The sequence below is a fragment of the Acomys minous genome (assembly GCF_964271855.1).
Source record: "Acomys minous genome assembly, chromosome: 13".
Classification (NCBI taxonomy): domain Eukaryota; kingdom Metazoa; phylum Chordata; class Mammalia; order Rodentia; family Muridae; genus Acomys; species Acomys minous.
The window spans coordinates 64,535,368-64,554,467 of record NC_140495.1 but is presented as its reverse complement, the minus strand read 5'-3'; the positions used below and the strand labels follow the sequence as shown (position 1 = coordinate 64,554,467).

The 19,100-nt window shown below is 44.4% G+C and overlaps 1 protein-coding gene across 2 annotated transcripts in view; it reads left to right on the top strand.

Annotated features, from left to right (window-relative positions):
* The window catches only part of PLA2G7 (phospholipase A2 group VII), a 38,877-nt gene that overhangs the window by 4,216 nt on the left and 15,561 nt on the right, over window positions 1-19,100 (top strand). Inside the window, exons 2-3 of one of the 2 annotated variants that reach the window (XM_084754850.1) lie at window positions 13,840-13,979; window positions 18,684-18,805. In XM_084754850.1, coding sequence (XP_084610976.1) covers window positions 13,874-13,979; window positions 18,684-18,805 — 228 coding nt within the window. In that variant the 5' untranslated portion in view covers window positions 13,840-13,873. Of the gene's footprint in view, window positions 1-13,839; window positions 13,980-17,052; window positions 17,139-18,683; window positions 18,806-19,100 lie in introns of those variants that run through there. The other variant, XM_084754851.1, reaches the window with a different exon arrangement.

Genomic DNA, 19,100 nt, shown 5'->3' with positions numbered 1-19,100 from the left:
TTGGTTTTGTTCTTTCTTCTGTTTAATGAATTTAATTTTAACAATACAATATTTTGGGGGTGAGGACAGGGCTCAGCTTGTAAAGAGCTTACCTTGTGAGTGTGAGAACTTAAGTGTAATCCTCAGAACCCTCAGGAAAGATCTGGCATGGTGGTGCATGCTTGTGACCCCAGAGCCGAAAAGGCAGGCCTGTGGGCTCGTTGGCTGGCTGGACTGGCCTATGTGGTGAGTTCCAGGCCCCAGTGAGAGACCCTGCCTCGAAACTAAAAAGACAAAACCATAACAATAGCAACAACAAAACAGGCAGTCAACACCTGAGAAACAATACTAGAGGTTGTGTGTGTACATGTATTCGTGCACATGTACACACACCACACACACACACACACACACACACACACACACACACACAGACACACAGAAAAAGAGAAAGAGAGAGAGAGAGAGAACGCACAACACAATACAACACAACACAAAACAATACATTTTCTCTCTGTAGAACACCAGAAACTATTAGATGAACCAGGATAGAATATAATGACACAAGGGCTAAAGCCACGGCAACTTTAATCTTAAAAGTTGAACATGCTCAAGTCAAATACAAAAATTTAATATTTGAAACTCGGAATTGAAAAAAAAATGTTGGAAAACTTTTCAGAGGACAGGCTGATCTTTGTTCAGGATGCGGGCCATGCAGATGTCCAAGAGTGCCCGGATCTGTTGAATGGAAATGCCCACGGGGCAGCAGAATTCCCCAGCAGGGCCCTGACAAGCACTGAAGAGCTTTCTCCTAGTGAAGCATTCTCTCTCACCAGAGGCTCTGCGGCTTCCCTGGTTGATTGCTAAGTCAGAGACGAAGCTTTTGAACTTGTTTACTAACTAGGGTAGGGATGACCTTCTCATGACAGGACATCAGGACATCTCTCCGGCCGTATGAGGCAAACCTACTTCCCTTCCTCACGTCCTTTGAGGTGCAACTTGCAAGAATGAGCTGCCCTAGTTTGGAAGAAGAGGGGCCCCTTCCTTATTTGCACTGCGTGCTGTGGTAATCCTCTCACGACAGCCCGCGGGTTACATTCTCTTGCTAGATGCCGTTAGTTATATATGAGTCAGAGTCTGAGTTTAATTCTGGACTCAATTCAGCTGACTCAAATTGATGACAAGATGATTCTGGGACATATTTCCTTAGTACTGGGAGCCTATGGGGCATTTTTACGGGAGAGGTTACAGTCTCTTCTTTGTCCACAAATCTTCGCTTTGTTATCATTTTTTATATGTGTGTATAGTTTATGTCTCATATGCTCACACATGTGGAAGCCTATGTGTCATTGTGTGCCACTGTTACACTCCACTTTATTGTTTGGAGCCAGGGTCTCTCTCTACTGCACTCTCAGCTCCCTTATTTAGCCACACTGGCTGCATGGGCAGTCTCCAAAACCTTACTGCTTCCACCTTCCAGTGTTCAGACTACAGGCACATGCATCACACCCTGCTCTGTATATTCTGGGTTCTGGGGATCCGAACTTGGGTCTTTCTTCATACTTGGGCTGCAAGAGCTTTACCACCGAGGAGCCTCCTCACGTGATGAACTGGAATGTTCAATTTCTTGTTAGTCTTCCAAACTCAGTTGCTGTTATGGGTAAATGTAGACACCCATTTTTTTTTTCTTGAAAACAGTCAAAAGATGTAGTGACACTCGCCTCTCATTCCTACATGGACACAATCTACAGGAGTGGGGTGGCAATGCTGTTTTGTGGCTAGGTCACAGTTAGCCACACTCCGCATTCTGCTGCATAGGTCTGCTTTCCTCATTTAAGATACCTATTGGCTTCTAATTTTGACCTCAGGTCAGAGCTGTCCTGTTCAGCTTGCCTCATTTAACACAACGTCCCCCATTGGTAGAGCATAGACCTGAACCTTGCTAAGGATCGAAAGGCTCCATTAATAGATTTAGGTAGTCTGGGTCTACCTAGCAAATGGCTAAGAGGTTATTATGCTTCTATTAAGCAGCCTGGGGTATCTTTAAGTCATACTGGATTGGTTTATTTTTGCCAATTCCTTATTGGGAGGGGGGGTAGCTCATTTTTAGGGCTTATTTTCCGATTAGATTGTTTATGAGCCCTTAGCAGAACTAAGCAGTGGCTTTAAACTGATGACGATTCTTCCTTCCCTATGGGATATTTGACAGTGTACAAACACATATCTGGTTGGCACAGTTGGGTATGCTGCTGGCATCTGGTGGGTAGAGGCCAGAGGTGCTCCTACAAGTGTCACACACAGGCACAGGTCACCTCTTGCAGCCATGACATGTCAGCCTTGAATGCCAGACATGATAATGTTAAGAACTCCTGTTTTAGAGTCAGGGCCTAAGTTCAGGGGCTGGCTTAGTTGTTTCCTATCTCTGTGACAGCAGACATGTCATTTAAGTCATCTCGGTTTATATATATATATATATATATATATATATATATATATATATATATACACACACACACACACACACACACACACAGAGACAGAGAGAGACAGAGAGAGAGAGAGAGAGAGAGAGAGAGAGAGAGAGAGAGAGAGAGAGAACAGATGAGGTCATTTGTATAAAATACTTAGGATACTGCCCAGCATGGTCAATTACCATTATTGCCAACTGTCACATAGATGTTATCAGTTTTCTTCCTCTCTCTAATCAGTTTGCCTCATGTATGAGAGTTTTCACTTATCTTTTAATGTCATCTGACAGGTATGCGTTGATGCATTTCAGTGTTTTAAGGATCTATTCAGAGATCTCAGAGCTGCCTTCCCTTTTGACCTCCATAATAGCAGCATGACTCCCAGACCCATCGCCAGGAAGTATAAGTGGAAAGTTCCCTAAATAGTTCATGACTTTCAAGTTGTGTACCATTCTGAGTAGCAGGATGAAATGCCATGACATCCTTGCTGCTCTACTCCATCCCAGCCTGCTCAGAACGCGAACTGCATCTCACCCAGGGTGTCTGCGCCCACCAAGCACTCAGTAGCTTTCCCGTTTATCAGATCCACTGTCAGGTGTTTAAGGAATCCCGATGCAACTGGGAAACAGAACGTATGGTGTTGTTCTGTGATTTTCCTGTGGAGGCGTGAACAAAACCTGAACATTTGCACACTGAATGCACGGATCTGATTTTTTTTTATTTATAATTTTGTTTTCAAAGTATGTGTGTTTTGCCTACATGTCTGTCTGTCTACCATGTGCAAGCCTGGTGTCTTTAAATTTTGAAGAGGGAGTCAGGTCCCTGAGGAATGGAGGTACAGGTAATCATGAGCTGCGGTGTGGGTGCTGGGAATCAACCTGGGTCCTCTGGAAGGACAGGCAGTGATCTTAGCTGCCCAGTCATCTTTCATCTCTCCAGCAGGTTTTCCCACAGTAGCTATGTTGTTTTCATAAAGAGAACTGCAATTTAGCTTCCTTTTCTTGACCCCAGTTCTCTCTTGAAGTTGTGAAATGATTGCACAAGAATCATATGAACTGTCCCCAAAGCATCCTTAGACATTTCTGCAGATGGTGCTTGCTTCTTATGCCTTTGAGGTAATGTGAGATTAAATTTTGAGTTCACAAGCTAACATTATTGGCATAGAAATAGTGCCAAGTGAGTGGATAACTGTTATTTTTCTTAGTTTTGATATTAGCAAATATTAAGTAGAAATTGTTTTGCTGATTAAAAAAACAAAAACAAAAACACAGAAGGTGTTAGATACAGATGAGATAAGTGAGTCCAATTCCATGCACAAACTATCCTTGTTTTAGCATTCCAAGAAGGAGACCAGTTAGCAGTGCTCAACTTCAAACAGCAATTGAGGTAGATATTATAAGTGAACTGATTACCAACATGTTTTCCTTTTCTTGCCCAGGTATCTGAGAATATAAAATATGTCATTTCTTCTTGTTGAGTGTATGCACACTTAATGTGTATACACAGGTGTGAAGGACATTGGCACATGCGTACACAAGCAAGTAGAGAGCAGACAGCCTCAGGTGTCTTTCTTTAGGACCCGTACATCTTGGACTTTGAGGCAGGCAGGTCTCATTAGCTTGGAGTTCAATGATGTAGGCTCAGCTAGGTGGCTGTGGAGCCGGAGGCATCTTCCTGTCTGTCTCTCCCTCTGTGGTATGGGGTTTCACGTGTGTGCCACTGTGCCCGTATTTTTTTACAGACACTCTCAGGGATCGAACTGCAGTCCTTGTGTTTGTAAGGCAAGCACTCTACTGACTGAGTCACCTCCAGAGCCTCTATTTCTTCCTCATTGAACAGGATCGCAGTTGTTCCAGCTTTCCTGTGGGCCAGAGTTTCTTAACCTCAGAATCACTGATGTTTTGGGATATCTCTATATGGTGAGGCCAGTCTGCACATTGGGGATATTTAACAGCATGCGGGGCCTCTGCCCATTCTATGTCAACAGCAGTCTCTTGACAGTTAAGATGATCAATGACATTTCTTGATAGTTCCAAGTCACTTCAAAATCACCTCAGTGTTGTAAGACAAGCTGTTTTGCATTGTGTCTGGTAACTTTACAAGCTCCTTGTTATTTTTCTGTGGCTGCCATAACAATTTGCCATCTAGTGGCTCAGAGTGCATCCTGATTGGGATGTGAAATGTCCTCCACACATTCATCCTTTGAAGCTTCCTCCCCAGCTGATGTTGCTGTTTTGGAAGGCGATGGGACATGTGGGGGGGGGGGCGCGTCTAGCTAGAAGGAGTGTGTCACCTTCTGCTTCTTGCTTCGCTTCTGACTTCCTGATGCTCTATGATATGAACAGCCTCCTCTTCTTCCTCCTCCTTTTCCTCCTCTTCTTCCTCTCCTTCTATTTCTTACATTGTTTTGTCTGAAATCCGAGATTATCTCTTCATTCTGTACTGATATTTTACTTTAAATTAAACCTAAGCACTCTATGGCCATAAAATTCATATCCGTGTAAAGTTAATTCTCACTATTAAAGCAACATATTTTATTGTAACTGGAAAAACACACATGATTTCATTATCCTTTTTAGTTTTTAAAGCAGAGTTGGAATTTCTTAAGAAAGAGATTTTGGACTTGAAAGAGGAGAGAAAGAAAGAACGAGTTAGGTGGTAGAGGAGTGGGGGAGGTGAGAGAATATGAGCAGCGTGGAAAGAAACTCTAAAAGAATTGGTAGAAGTGTTATGTATAAAAGGAGTGTTTGAATAGAGATTTAAGTGTGGGCAGAGGGGGGATGAAACAGTAACCTTCAAGACAGGTGCTGCCTTCCCAGAGGAGTCATCCCTTGTGCTTTTTTCTCAACATGAACTTTGACATAACTGTTGTAAAATTTTCAATTAAAACTGAACCATGGCACTCATTTTCTCAGTCATAAGAACTATCTTAAAAATGTGTTAAATAAAATCCCATCGATAGCACATCCTAATTGTCTGATATTGTGGTGCTTTTTTGTGGGTACATGTATGTTCCTGTGTGTGGCAGTTGTAGTATTTTGTAGTAGACAACGTAGTACACATTTTGTTCTACTGAGTTTTTTTTGTTTTGTTTTGTTTTGTGTGTTAGTTACATTTTTGTTGTTGCTTTCTTGAGTCAGAATCTTGCTTTATACAGCAAGCTACACTTGAACTTAAAACCTTTCTGCCCCAGCCTCCCCAGTTCTGGGATTATAAGTGTGAGCCACCACACTCAGCTTGAACGATAAATTCAAAGGTTCCTCTCCCATTTGTATGATGTTATACTAATGCCAGAAATTTCGTTAAAAGGTCAATGGAAGACTCGACCAATTTAAGGCTTCCAAAATTGCCATTTTTATTGGTGTGCATATGTGGGGGAGTGGGGGTGGGGATGGAGGGGGAAAGAGAGAGGGCAAGTGAGAGAGAAAGGGGGGAGAGGGAGGTGGTGTGTGTGTGTGTGTGTGTGTGTGTGTGTGTGTGTGTGTGTGTGTGTGTGTGTTGTCCTTGGATGCCAGAAGAGGATGTCAGGTGCCTATCACTGTTTTATCACTATCCGGTTTATTCCTTTATTACTTGGAGGCAGGGTCTCTCCTGAACCTGGAGCTAGAATGGCAGCCAGCATGCCCTCATGACCCTCTCTTCCCTGCTTCAGACAGAGCTGGGGTCAAGGGCGTGCATGTTACCACACTAGGCTTATCCCATGGGTTTGAGGATGGAAAGTCTGGTCCTCTCACTCTCACAGCACTCACTCTCATCCATTGAGCCCTATCTCCGGCCCCTCAACTGCTTTTCCAAACCCTTCTGCATAAGCCTACCAGCGGGAGTGACTTTGTTATGCAAATGTCTCCATTTCAAAGTCTTAGGAGATGCTGTGCTCCTGGGCTTTGTCTTAAGCATTTGAAGCTGCCTAGTTGCCATCCTTCTCAAAGATCAGGCTGTATTTTCATGTTGTGTTGGCTAGTGGTGGTGGTGGCTGTGGAAAAGAGCTTCTGTATGTTGCCGTGTTGAAGACTGCTAAGTGACCACTGTGTGGGCTGAACAAAATAAAAGTGGACATTTCTGTATTCTCTAGTTCTAAGATAATGTCCACTTCTGAAATGTAAACCTATTTTTAGCAGGCAGAGCTCGAAGAGACTGTGGGAGTTACAGCCTCTTAGGAAGGCTTCCACTGTGTTCCCTTGTGAAAAACCCTTGGGGGCTGTGGCTATTGCCCACACGTTTCAGTGACCCTTGGAAGCTAGAAGCAGCCAGGGAAGCTGAGGAAATCTGCATGTTCGTACCAGTGCTTTGTTCAGAAAAGCGGAAAGCTTTGTTTTCATCTGTGTAACCTGGAGAATTTTGGGTCATGTTTATTTAAAATGGGTAATATTTTCAGAAAGATTGGCAGTGCCTCAGTTGAAGGAGAAAATAGCCAACAGACAAACCAAGATAGACAAGCGAACCAGATGCTAAAGGAATGCGCCCTCATCACCAAGTGCATTGGGAAACACCACTAACTTCAGGACAGCAGTCCATCAGTGTCTGGCTCTTTTGTTTCCCTCAATGGGGTTTAGCGTTCCTGTGGAGGCCAGCCATCTATTTAGTACTCAGAGCATGACAGGTCCAGGAAGGTGCACACCACATGAGAGGAGTGATGCAGTCCATCATCAAAAGATGTGCACAGCATGAGAGAGGATTTGACAGAGGAACAGCCACACTGCAGTGGGCACTGTGGGCAGTGAGGCAGGAGCTCTGACTAGGGAAGCTAGGAAGAGCATCTTGGAGGAGAAGCATCAACCTCCCTGATTGGGAAGTATGTTGGAAGCAGGTGTGACATGTACATGTTACAAGGTAGATGCTTTATTGATGAATCTATTATATATATATATATATATATATATATATATATATATATATATATATATATAGTTTGTACCTTGTTGTTGTTAACGCAACCTCTCATGTAGCACAGGCGGGTCTTGGGAACTTACTATACAGCTGAGGATGACCTTGAACTTCCAATCTTCCTACATCCACCTCCCAAGTGATAGGATGACAAAACCAAGCCACTATGCCCACTTGTTATTGGCTTTTTAAAAAAAGCCTACATTTTTTTAAAATGTAGGATCTCACTTTATAGCCTAGGCTAACTTGGAACTCACTAAGTAGCCCAGATTGCCCTCAAACTTGTGACAGTCCCCGTGCCTCAGCCTTCTGAGTGCTGCACATGACAAGCATGTAACCCAGCTTGTAGTTTCCCTGATGGTTTCCCACCCTCCCCATTTCCCTGTGAGTATCTTTATCTCCTCTCCCATGCCAGGTTGGTACCACTGCCTGTGTTGCTGTTGTTCCTGATGTCACTTACTGAGTCTCAGATGGGGCAGTTTTACTTTCCAAGGTCACTCTTTTTGCTTGCTATGACTTGCCAACAGGCAGGGAATGCCAAGTACACAATAAAACAAAAAGAAAACCAGCCATTACCCTGTCCCTCAGAAGTGACCACTGAAAACATTCTGAGATTCTGCGTACCTGCTTTTTCTATGTATGTAGAAATTGTATATTTTAAGTAGAAACAAGACCATGCAACATTAGGGTTTTTTTTTTCTTCCTAATTTGCATCAGAGTGTTGAGCTCATTTCTCTGGCTCTAAAGCATGCCATTCATATGACCCAGTCAGATGGCATCAATAGTGATGCCACCCACTGACTCCCTAATATAAGAAACAGAGGCCGTGTGACTCATGAAGCCAGACAGAAGTGCTGCACACCTTAGATACAGAGTAGAAGACAGCCACTTGTATCTCATATTACATTTTTAAGTTTTAAAGCACTCAAAGTGGTGACTTCAGAAGCCTGAGTGGAAGGCCAAATGCTTCTTTGCTTGTGGAGTTCCGGTCTAACGTGAAAACAAAACAAAACAAAACAAAACAAAACCGAAACCAACAAGTCGAGATACCAGAAAGCCCGGTCCATCTCTCCTCCGATGCTGAGTGGCATTGTTCAGAGCACTTGTTGATCTTCTGAGAAACAGGAAAGCAAGCTTCACCCTGTCTCTCTCTGGGCTGTGTGTGTGTGTGTGTGTGTGTGTGTGTGTGTGTGTGTGTGTGTGTGTGTGTGTGTGCGCGTGTGTGTGTCTGTGTGTGTTAATTTACATTTCCACTTCCATGAGTGTGTGGAGGTCAGAGGACAATCTTGGGTGTGGCTCCTTGCCTTCCTTTTTGCTCCAGAGGGCCTCTTGTGGCCTCTGTCATTGCCATCGCGCTGGCTGGCCTCCAGGCTACCAGGAATTCTCCTCTGTCAGGCGGCAGGAGGGCTGGGCTTACAGACACACACTAGTGTGTCCAGCTTCATGGAGGTTCTGGGCATCTGAATTCAGATCTTCACACTTGCACAGCAGGGTTTACTGCCTGAGACATCTTCTGAGCCCCCTCCTTGGGTGTGTATGTCTGTGACACCTGTGATCCTAGTACTTGGAAGGTGAAGGCAGGAATTTGGCGTCATCCTTGGTCACACAACAGACTTCCAGGCCAGCCTGGGACACCTAAGACTTGTTCTTAACATGCCCTCCTCCACCCCTACTGCTAAAAAAGTAGGCAAAAATAAAAAGAATGTTTTTTTTATTCTTATTTTCTCATTTATTTCAAAATATTCTCATTACTTTAGCCCTTTGTCCCAAGAGCACTGTTCAGTTCCATAAAGAAATAGCTCCAACAGGACTTCAGGGCTGCCTCACTGCCACCCCCATGTGTCCCCATCAGGGAATCCTGTGCTTTGCAATAGAGCAGTCCTTTCAGTGTTCCCTTCCACCATAAGAAGAGCAGTGAGCCAAGAGCGGACCTGTCTGCTCTGCAGTGTCTCCTCTGTAAGCATGCTTTCTGAAGAAGGGTGCCTTCCCTGTCTGCCACGCACTGAAGCTGTAGTGGGGCCATCAAGGACACACGCCTCTGAGCTCCTAAGGACAGCTTGGGAAGTGGATGACTTCTGTGTCCTCAGCCCTATCTGAAGCTTGGCAGCCAGGGGCACTGGGGCAGCCAAAGTAGATTACGGGATCTGATTCTCCTTTGGAGAAAACTTCTGGAGGCTTTAGTGTAATGGTGTCTAGGCTAAAAGTACAGTGTGTTGTTGAAAGTTATGAAGAAGGTGCCCAGGTGTGTGTGTGTGTGTGTGTGTGTGTGTGTGTGTGTGTGTGTGTGTACATACTTGTAGGTGTGTGTGTGTACATGTGTGTGGAAGTCAGAAGTGGACTTCGGGTGTCTACCATTATCAACGTTTACATTTTTCTTTTTCTTGAGACAGCTTCCCAAAAACCCAGTGTTCACTGGTTAGCTAGACTGACTGGTCTGTCAGCTCCATCTCCCCAGTGCTAAGGTCCCAGCATTCATGAATGACTTTGTTAGGCTTTTATTTCTGTGATACGATCAAAAGCAAACTGGGTAGGAAAGTGTTTCTCAGGCTTACATACCCCAGGCCACAGTCCATTAAGGGAAACTAAGGCAGGAAGTTAAGATGGAACCAAAGCCCAAGCCATGGAGGAGCGCCTACAGGCTGGCTTCCCTGGCATTGTCACCCTGCTTCCTTCCTCCTTTCTTCCTTCCTTCCTTTCTTTTCTTCTTTTCTTTTTTTCTTCCTTCTTGTTTTGTTTTTGGGTTTTTGATGTTGTTGTTGTTGTTGTTGTTTTTCCGAGACAGGGCTTCTCTGTGTAGCCTTAGCTGTCCTGGATTTGCTTTGCAGACCAGGCTGGCCTTGAACTCACAGGGATCCACCTGCCTCTGCTTCCTGAGTGCTGGGATTAAATGCATGCGCCACCATGCCCAGCTTCAGCCTGCTTTCTTATGCATCCTGCTCACAGGCTTGACTACAGGATAGCATTATGGAGGCATTTTCTCAATTAAAGTTCCCTCTTCCCAGCTGCATTTACGTTTGTGTCCCATTGATAAGGAAACAGGCAACACAGTCGCTATGCTTTTGCATAGGTGCTTAGGGTCCAAATATAGGTCCTGGTACTTACAGGGCACGCACCTCACCTGCTGGAACCTATCCCGCTTCAACACAGGGGTATCCTTCAAAACCGTGTAAATAAAGCCTCACACAGGGGCAGCGTTGTAACTAGTTGGGTTTATCCAAGGTGCAGTTATTAGTAACTGGAAATTTCCCCTAAAACTAGATAACTGAGTATGAGTGCAAATGAATGTAGAAAGTATGAGTGAGCTAGCCATGCTATATTGAGTAGACCGGTGCTTTGAGGATAAAGGTAGAGGTCCCATGTGATGGGGCAAGTGATAAACTCTGTAACAAACAAATGGGATTTTTGCCTCTGTGCAACAGTTTCCAAACACTGTCCTGGGAGCGGGGGTTGGTGGTGGTGTCTGTTTGGAGGGCAGAGTCCCTGAAAGGACTACAGGAACCTCTGTGACTAGTGTCTTAGTTCTGCCCTGCTCCACTGTGAGCATCTAAGACCCCAGAGAGCAGAGCTCCCCCACCCCGTCAGAGGGCCTGAGAAAGCAAGTGCAGAGTGGCATTTACATCTGAAAAAAGACTGAGTGAGCCATTATAAAGACAAACTTACTCTCTTACTTTATTCTGTTATATTTGGATTTTTAAAAATCATGTGTTCATTTTCTAGTGAGCAAAATAATGCTTCAAAAAGACAAAACAAAATCGATCAAAATGATAAACAACTCTTGAGCACTGACCTCTCAAAAGGAACTAGTTGAATAGACAAGTGCAGTCCCTCTGTAGGACACGGCAGTGACAGCTCCCAGCTGATTGGTGTCTGCATGTTATTAGCTCGAGGTAGCAAGGTCCAGTCTCACTACAACCCATGTCCTCTGGAATCTCTCTGAAGTCTGTTTGGTCTGAAGTCCATGTCATTTAAGGCCTTTTCAATGTCTCTGAATGGCTTCCTTCCTGGATTGAATACGCTTGTCTTGCCTTTGATTCCCACTTATAAGATATTGTAGGCCAGTGATTGTATCAGATTCTTCAGGGTTCCCAATTGCTCCCATCACGGAGAGTATAGACAGTATTTACTTGATAAATGGCCTTGAATTAAGTGCCTGGGATCTGGTGTTAGGATAAAGCCATTGGATGCTGCAAAAAGACATTAACACCCTGGAAATGTTGATTCTGTCATTCGACAAAAGCAACAGAAGTGTATTTCTTATCCACGGAAGGCTGTGCGCATTGGAAGGGCTCCTTTCTGGCTAGCGAGTACAGATCTAGACTTCATAGACTGGAGTCCCACCGCTGTCACCTGGCTTCTGAGGTCTGTATTGGAAAGGGGAAGGAAGGGAGGGGACACACTGTCTCAGGGTCTCGGGCCACTTCATCTGAGATGGGCAGTAATCAAGAATTGGTGTCAAGACTGGATTCCAGGAGCTGGAGAGATGGCTCAGTGGTTAAGAGTGCCACCTGCTCTTCAAGAGGTCCTGAGTTCAATTCCCAGGAACCACATGATGGCTCACAACCATCTATAATGACATCTACTGCCCTCTTCTGTAAAGCACTCATATACAATAAATAAAATAAATAAATCTTTAAAAAAAAAAGCTGGATTCCAGCCGTAAGAGAGAACAGGATGTGCGGGGGACACAGGGGCACTCAGGAGTGATAGTTATTGGTGCCACATCTCTACACTGCACCGCAGGGTTACTTATCTAGTTAGTTACTGTCTAGTTAGTGCCTCCTTAGGGTCAGTGAAATCAGCACCTATGTAGATCATGAGAATTGTTCCAGTGTGCGCTAGAAACCGCGTGTACCAGAAACTGCTAGGTTTCGTGATTTGTTTCAACAGACATTTATGTAGTGCTGACTGTATACCAGGCACTATTTTTAGGACTTTGGAAGACAGTAGAGTGGTAGAGTCCAGGCTTCTTACATTCCCAGCACTGGATTTCTAAAGCAAGATAATAAATAATGCACAGAGTATATCAATTGATAGCAAATATTGGAGAAGTGTATATGGTGTTGGACATGCACTAGTGTGGGAAAGCAGCTTGGAGTCCTGTTTTAAATAGATACATGGAGAACAATTCACTGTTAGGGTAATGTTGGGACAAACCCCTGGAGATGAAAGTCATTGGGGTGTCAAGGCAGAGAGCTTTGCTGTGTGTGTGTGGGGGGGGGGTGAGAGGGAATATTTGCAGACTTTGGGGTGGGCTGGGGGAGTCAGGATATTTGGTAAGCTTGGTGGGTGGCAGGGAGGCCAGGACGGAGACAGTAGGTGTGCCGTTAAGGGGGGACAGAGATAAGTTTTCACGTCCAAGTTAAGGACAGACCAGGGCCAGCCTTGTATGCTACTTTGCCCTATGGCACAAGAAGCAAATGAAGTTTGGTGGCTGTGGAGTAATACTGACACCCTGTAATTATACTGGGCTTAAACTTCGTGGCTAGGACAAAAGCAGAAAGACAGTTATTGCCAAAATTCAAATGAGAGGCAGTGGTAGCTTTGGACCAGTTCCATCAACTCCTCCCAAAGTTGAAAGGACACATTTTTTGTTTCTATGTATTTATTTATTTATTTTACATTTGAAACCCAGTCTCGTATCACTCACACTGGTGTTGAACTTGATGCGTAGCTGAGGATGACCTTGAACTTCTCCTGCCCTTACCTCCATGTACTGGTCTCACAGGCATGTGCTAGCAAGCCTAGTTCATACAGTGCTGGGGACTGAACCCAGGCCTTCAGGAAAGCTAAGCTAGCACTCTAACAAGTGAGCTTTGTCCCTTGTCTGGGGATACTCACATTAAAGAAGGGACATTAACGCACAACTATGAGTAACTTTTGTTTAGAAGATGTTCACATATGGGACTAAGTGTAATGCCACTTTTTAACGACCTCAGTTCTGATGTCCCATTTTCTCATCAATTCATTGGTTTAGGAAATAGTTTTCAAGTGCCAACTGCCTCCAGAGGCCAACTATATTACCCTGAGATCTGCTTTTCAGAAATATAGTGGGGTAGGACGCTCACCCAACACCCACTAGTACCACTTACATCAAAATCAACCACAACAGAGGGTTATAACCACAAGAGAAATGGTTATGGAAACATTGTCCAACTCACTAACTGCTGCTAGCTATCTGCACAAGACATGCCATTGGGCAATAATGAAGATGAGGACACATTTGTTATAATTATTATGATTTGATGTTCTATTTCTAACCAAATGACAGTTAGAAAATCATACTTAACTGTCTGAAAACGTTATTTCTGTGTTCTGCCTTCCATCAGTGTCAAGGATTCTGTCAGTTCAGTACCTGTCTAAAAGCATCTTTGAAAAATGTGTGTTTCTTTGTTAACATACATTCATTCATTGCTGGGGCCTCAGGCTCACTGACTGACAGCCACTTAAGTCCCCTTCGGTACACTCATTGCCCTTTTTTTTTCTTTTCTTTTAATTATCTGCTCTGAAGAAAATTAAAACGAAGCCACTGTTCAGCTCCCGAGATGGCGCCACTCAAACTGCACGTGCTTTTCTGCCTCTCCTGCTGCCTCACGCTGGTGCATCCTTTTAACTGGCAAGACCCATCTGCTTTTGACTTTAGGCCATCAGGTAAGAGGCATCAAAGTCCAAGCGACTTCAAGATGCTGCATGTTTTGATGTGTGAGAAAGCCCCTTTAAAAAGTGTTCATGCAGGGGCTGGGGAGGTGACCGCGTGCAAGCATGAGGACCTGAGTTTGAATCCCCGTCACTGATGTAAGAGGTTTTCAGTGTGAGGGGGGTGGATCAATGCAGGAGAATCCCTGAAGCATATTGGAAAACCATCTTAGATGAGTTAATGTACTTGAGGTTCACTGAGAGATCCTGCCTCAAAAAAGCAAAGACAGACTGTCATCAAAGAAGGTACTGGTCATTGACCTCTGGATCCTATGGTCATGTATACACACATACATGCACACCTGAACATGCATGTGTGCATGCATACACTAGCAAGTGCTTACAATACACATGCATGCATGTCTGCTCCCTTGTGCACACACGCACACACACACACACACACACACACACACACACACACACACACGAGCATATATATTCAGGGAAATATTTGTTTGGGGTTGGGAGGGATCACACCCTTCTCTCTTTACAACCCCAAACAAGACTGTTTTCTTCAACACAATGTTTGCAGCATGTGCGTTGTAACATATAGACTGTCAACTTGCTATGACCATGGAAAATGCCCTCAACACTTCCTCCTCCTCCTCTTCCTCCCCCACTTCACTGCCCTAATTCAACTCCTGCCACGTGTAGGAGCATGCTTGGAGTTAATAAGACAGTCTCCAACCATGATCCAGGATGGTGGGATGGGGCTTGTGTCTTGACAAACAAACCTGATCCCAGGGAGGTGGTGAGGCATGTGAGAAGGTAACAATCTGGACGCTTGAGGTGCAAAGGGACAAAACTGTTTCTACCTGAGTATGAGACGTGGAGGGGGCAAGTAGATGCTTGGAACTCCAGAGGAGGATGGACATGGTCACTTCTTCTCTTCAGTGAAGAGATAATAAAAGAGGAGAGGAATATAGACAGTACTAGGACCAGTGTGGGACCGGCACATCTCGTGGCACCAAGAAGGACCCATCTTGCGAAGACGTTGCTTCTGGAGCATTGCTCATCTTAAAGACCTGTGACGCACATGCATCTCAGTCTGTGTCCTGTGGGGAGCACGGCAGGAGACAGCTTGAGCATGGTGCCGCAGTTGTCTACACCCACACTCGGACAGATGGACTCACTCCGGATCTAGTTGTTGGATTTGTTGAGTGACTCCTTACCACAGCATCTACAAACGGGCTTGCGTAACTCCGTGTTATCGAGATAAACTTTGCCCTGCTTCCTCATTAGGGAGACGGAGGAATCGATGGGAAAGGGACTGCACCTTATATTGCTATTTGCACAGGTAATTGAGTATCTCAGAGGGCCATTCATCACTTAAGACTTCCCAGGAAGCAAAGGCACCATTGTTACAGTGGTGACTAAGGTGCAGAGCTTGTTGTCAGGGAACCTTATGACCTACTAGAAATGAAGTTTATCTTTCCAAGTATTATTTTTAGCGGATGGAGACAGGTCACATGATGGGTAAGTTGTTTTCCAGGGTACATTTTTTTTTTTATCATTTACTCTTATGGGTATGGGGTGAGAATTTAAAGACATTTTCTATCTTCTTATCTTTAAACATCACTGGGAATCTGTTTCTCGAGGGTGGGGTTAATCATTATTCATCCTTCCAAGTCTTTTGTTAACCCAATGCCGTACTCATTCTACCTGCTCAAAAGTAGATACATGAATATTTTTTAAAACTATAGTTAATAGACTAAAATAGATGATTATTATTCTTTATAATTTATTAAATGAATATATAGAAAATAGAGCTATTTGGGTTATAATTTACTTAATTTGTGAGTGTGTATTTGTGTTATAAGTGCGTGTGTGGTGTCTGTGACTGTCCATACCTCTATATACAGGTGGACACCAGAGGGAAATGTCCAGTATCCTATCCTATCACTGTCTACCTTATCCCCTTGAGACAGGGTCTCTCACTGAACAAGAAACTAGGCAGACAGCCAGCAAGCCCAAGACATTACCGACCACAGGGCTGGAGTTTCAGGTCCTAGCGGCCATGCCTCACTTTTTGTGTGGTGCTGTAGATTCAAACTCAGGCCCTCGTGTTTGCACAGCAAGCACTTTTACCCATTAAACCATCTCTCCAAACCCTTCTCTTGGTTGTTTGAGACTGTCTTAGGTAGCCCAGGGCTGACCTCTCACTCACTATGTGGCAAAGGCTGGCCTCGAATTATTTATCCAATAGTCTCCTCCTTGTAAACACTGATATCACAGGCATGTGCTGCTCTCCTTGGAAAGGCTTACAAGCATGGGTAGAGATACACCACATGCTGATGAAGGACAACAAAAATATAGAAAGGAATTCATTTTCCCTCTAGAATGTATATATCTCAAGACTTGGGAACATTTGACTGCCAAAAATATATTCTGAATAGCATACCATAGGATCTAACATTCCTATTCAAATAAAGTTGAAGAGGACTAAATAAATAAATAAATAAATAAATTCTGAGCCACAAATGATAGCATCCAAGCTGCAGTTGGTCCGACAAGTCTCTTTCATTTTCTTCCTTGTGATGCAGAGAGATGGAAAGATGCAGATGCAGGCTTACATGATGTACAAGCTGTAAGATACTCACCTTTTGCCACACCTAGTGTGGTACCTGTGACTCCTAAATTCTAGGTGAACAGCCTCCTAAAGTAAAGAAGGTCTGGAGAACCATATGTTATTAAAAGAGGTTCCCTTGTTTCCATGGAATTAAGATCCGTTTGTATGGGGTGGAACGCTGCTGACAGGTAGGGTCTCCAAGGCAGCTAAGAATTCTCTGGGGCTCCTTGCTGAACTGTGAGAGCCAGTGGTTAGGCTCCACACTACCACCTCCCAGCCCTGCCATGACTGCCTGTGGGTAGGGACAGAGCAGCTTGTCACCTCCCAATTACATGAAGCCTGACTCCACCGATAACCTGAAATGGGAGCGGAAGAACTTTTTGTAATTTTAAAGAAACCCTGGAATGTTCATTAATAGGCAAAATTAAACAAAGCAAAAATCAGAAATGCCCTGAAGGGGAGCAGAAGCCCTTAAGTATAGAGCTGCCAGACGCTTCTAAGGACCTCCCAGCCTCGGACTAGGGAGAGTTCACCAGCTCTAGAAAGTGTGTGTGTAGGTGGGGTCAGGGGAGTAATGGCAGTTGACTGCCAGTTACAAGCTTCAGAGTCAATGAACATACTTTACTTCATCTGCTTGACTATCATGCAAGCTGGTTAAGGCTTTTATGTCCGACTCTACCACTGGGCACCAGAGAGAAGAGTTCAATTGTTTAGGCCAGAGTATCATAGCTTGGTATCAGAAACAGAACTACCTGAGCTCCACTCCGCTGTACCTTCTGTCTTCCTCAAAACCGCCTCCTACCATTGCTTTGCCAGTGTGGTGGGCCAAGAGGGAGAGATCTGGACCGTGACGTAGTGTCTCTTCAACTTGAATCAGCCTACTTTGAGCCTTTTTGATTCAGTGGCATTAGGGAGAGGACCATGAGTCTGCATTTCTAGAGCTCTAGGTGATACCTCCTAGGATGCTGGCTTTGTGTAGGAGGCCTTATATATTGAAAGCCTCCATCTCTGACGGGCGTTTGACACATGAGTCGTCAAGTGGAGGGTGTGACTAAGGTTATTGCCAAGACTCCAACCCTTGCTGAGCAATGTGGCACTAGGACAATGCGTGTGCCACACCTCACACAGCTCTGGGTGTTTGGCAGGGATTGTGCAGCAGAGTGACAGTCAAGTGTACGCTGGGGGGACAAGTAGGAACCTGGCGTTATTGTTATTTTGAAATAACATCTGAAAGTAAAAACATGGATTTGATTGATCTAGAAAAGAGGGCAGTTGTAGGTATAGGGAAGAGTTTGGGCTTCAGAAAGAGGATATGGGAGTAGGTAAGTCAAAGAACACATGTGATGGGTTTGACTTAAGGACAAAGGAGGTTGGTGGTGTTTCAGCTCAGTTCCCCTCTTTTCTGCACAATCGTATTGAGCCTGGTGGTCAGAGGCTGCACTTAACTAGTGGGGCTACCTCTTGAGCAGTTGCTAGTTTGGGTGCTGTCTTCTTTCTTGCTACCATAGAGCATTCCATACATACAGAATTCTTGATTCTGAAGAAGAAATGATTATTATGTCTGGGATCTGGATTATTCCAGATTAAGAACACATCATAGAGATTGTGTAGAGATTTGTTTGACTCCCAGGATTGTGGCCTGGGGTGGGGTGGGGGCTGGGCAGTTAGAGAGCGGAAAAAGAAGGAGTTGGGAGATGGTCATTTGTTTCATCTTGGAAGATTTGCTTTGATGACGTTATGCAAAGATGTCAGGTCCAGATGTGCAAGAAGTGTGAACGCGTTGGCCATAGTGCTTTACGCCTTTAGTCTCAGCATTTGGAAGGCAGGGGCAGACAGTTCTTTGTAAGTTTGAGGCCAGCAGTTGGTCTATAGAATGAGTTTCAGGACATCCAGGGCTACATAGAAAAACTATGTCTCAACACACACACACACACACACACACACACACACACACACACACACACACACACGAAAGAGACCAGGAACTATGAGCTGTATTTCATTGCCTTCAATCTCCTAGCACAGTAAAGCCTGAGGTGACTGGGTTACTGTCATGTATTTACATGAAAGCACGTGAACCTATTTTTCAGTATTGTTTCACAAGCTTAAAGAGGTGATGTCGGCTGCCAGCTCCTGCCATAGCAAAATCCCCAAAGGAAATGGATCCTACCCTGTTGGTTGTACAGACCTGATGCTCGGTTACACGAATAAGGTAACGCCTTGCTTCTTATCCTTTAGCCCTAAGGACTTGCCCTTGCTCTCTAGTGACCTTGTACTCACTTGTGAATGATGAATCGGCCATTCCTGGAACAATGCCTTCCACTACTGTGCCATTCTTTAGTTGTATATGTCGCCTATAGACAACTATTATCTACGACTGATGGATTTTGTCTTTTTCTCAGATTTTTCTTCTACTCAAGGCATAGTTATTCCATCTTTTTCTCTTTTGTGGTTGTATTCAGCCACCCAGAACCTTGAATACTTCCTTGGACCTCTTAGGAGAACAC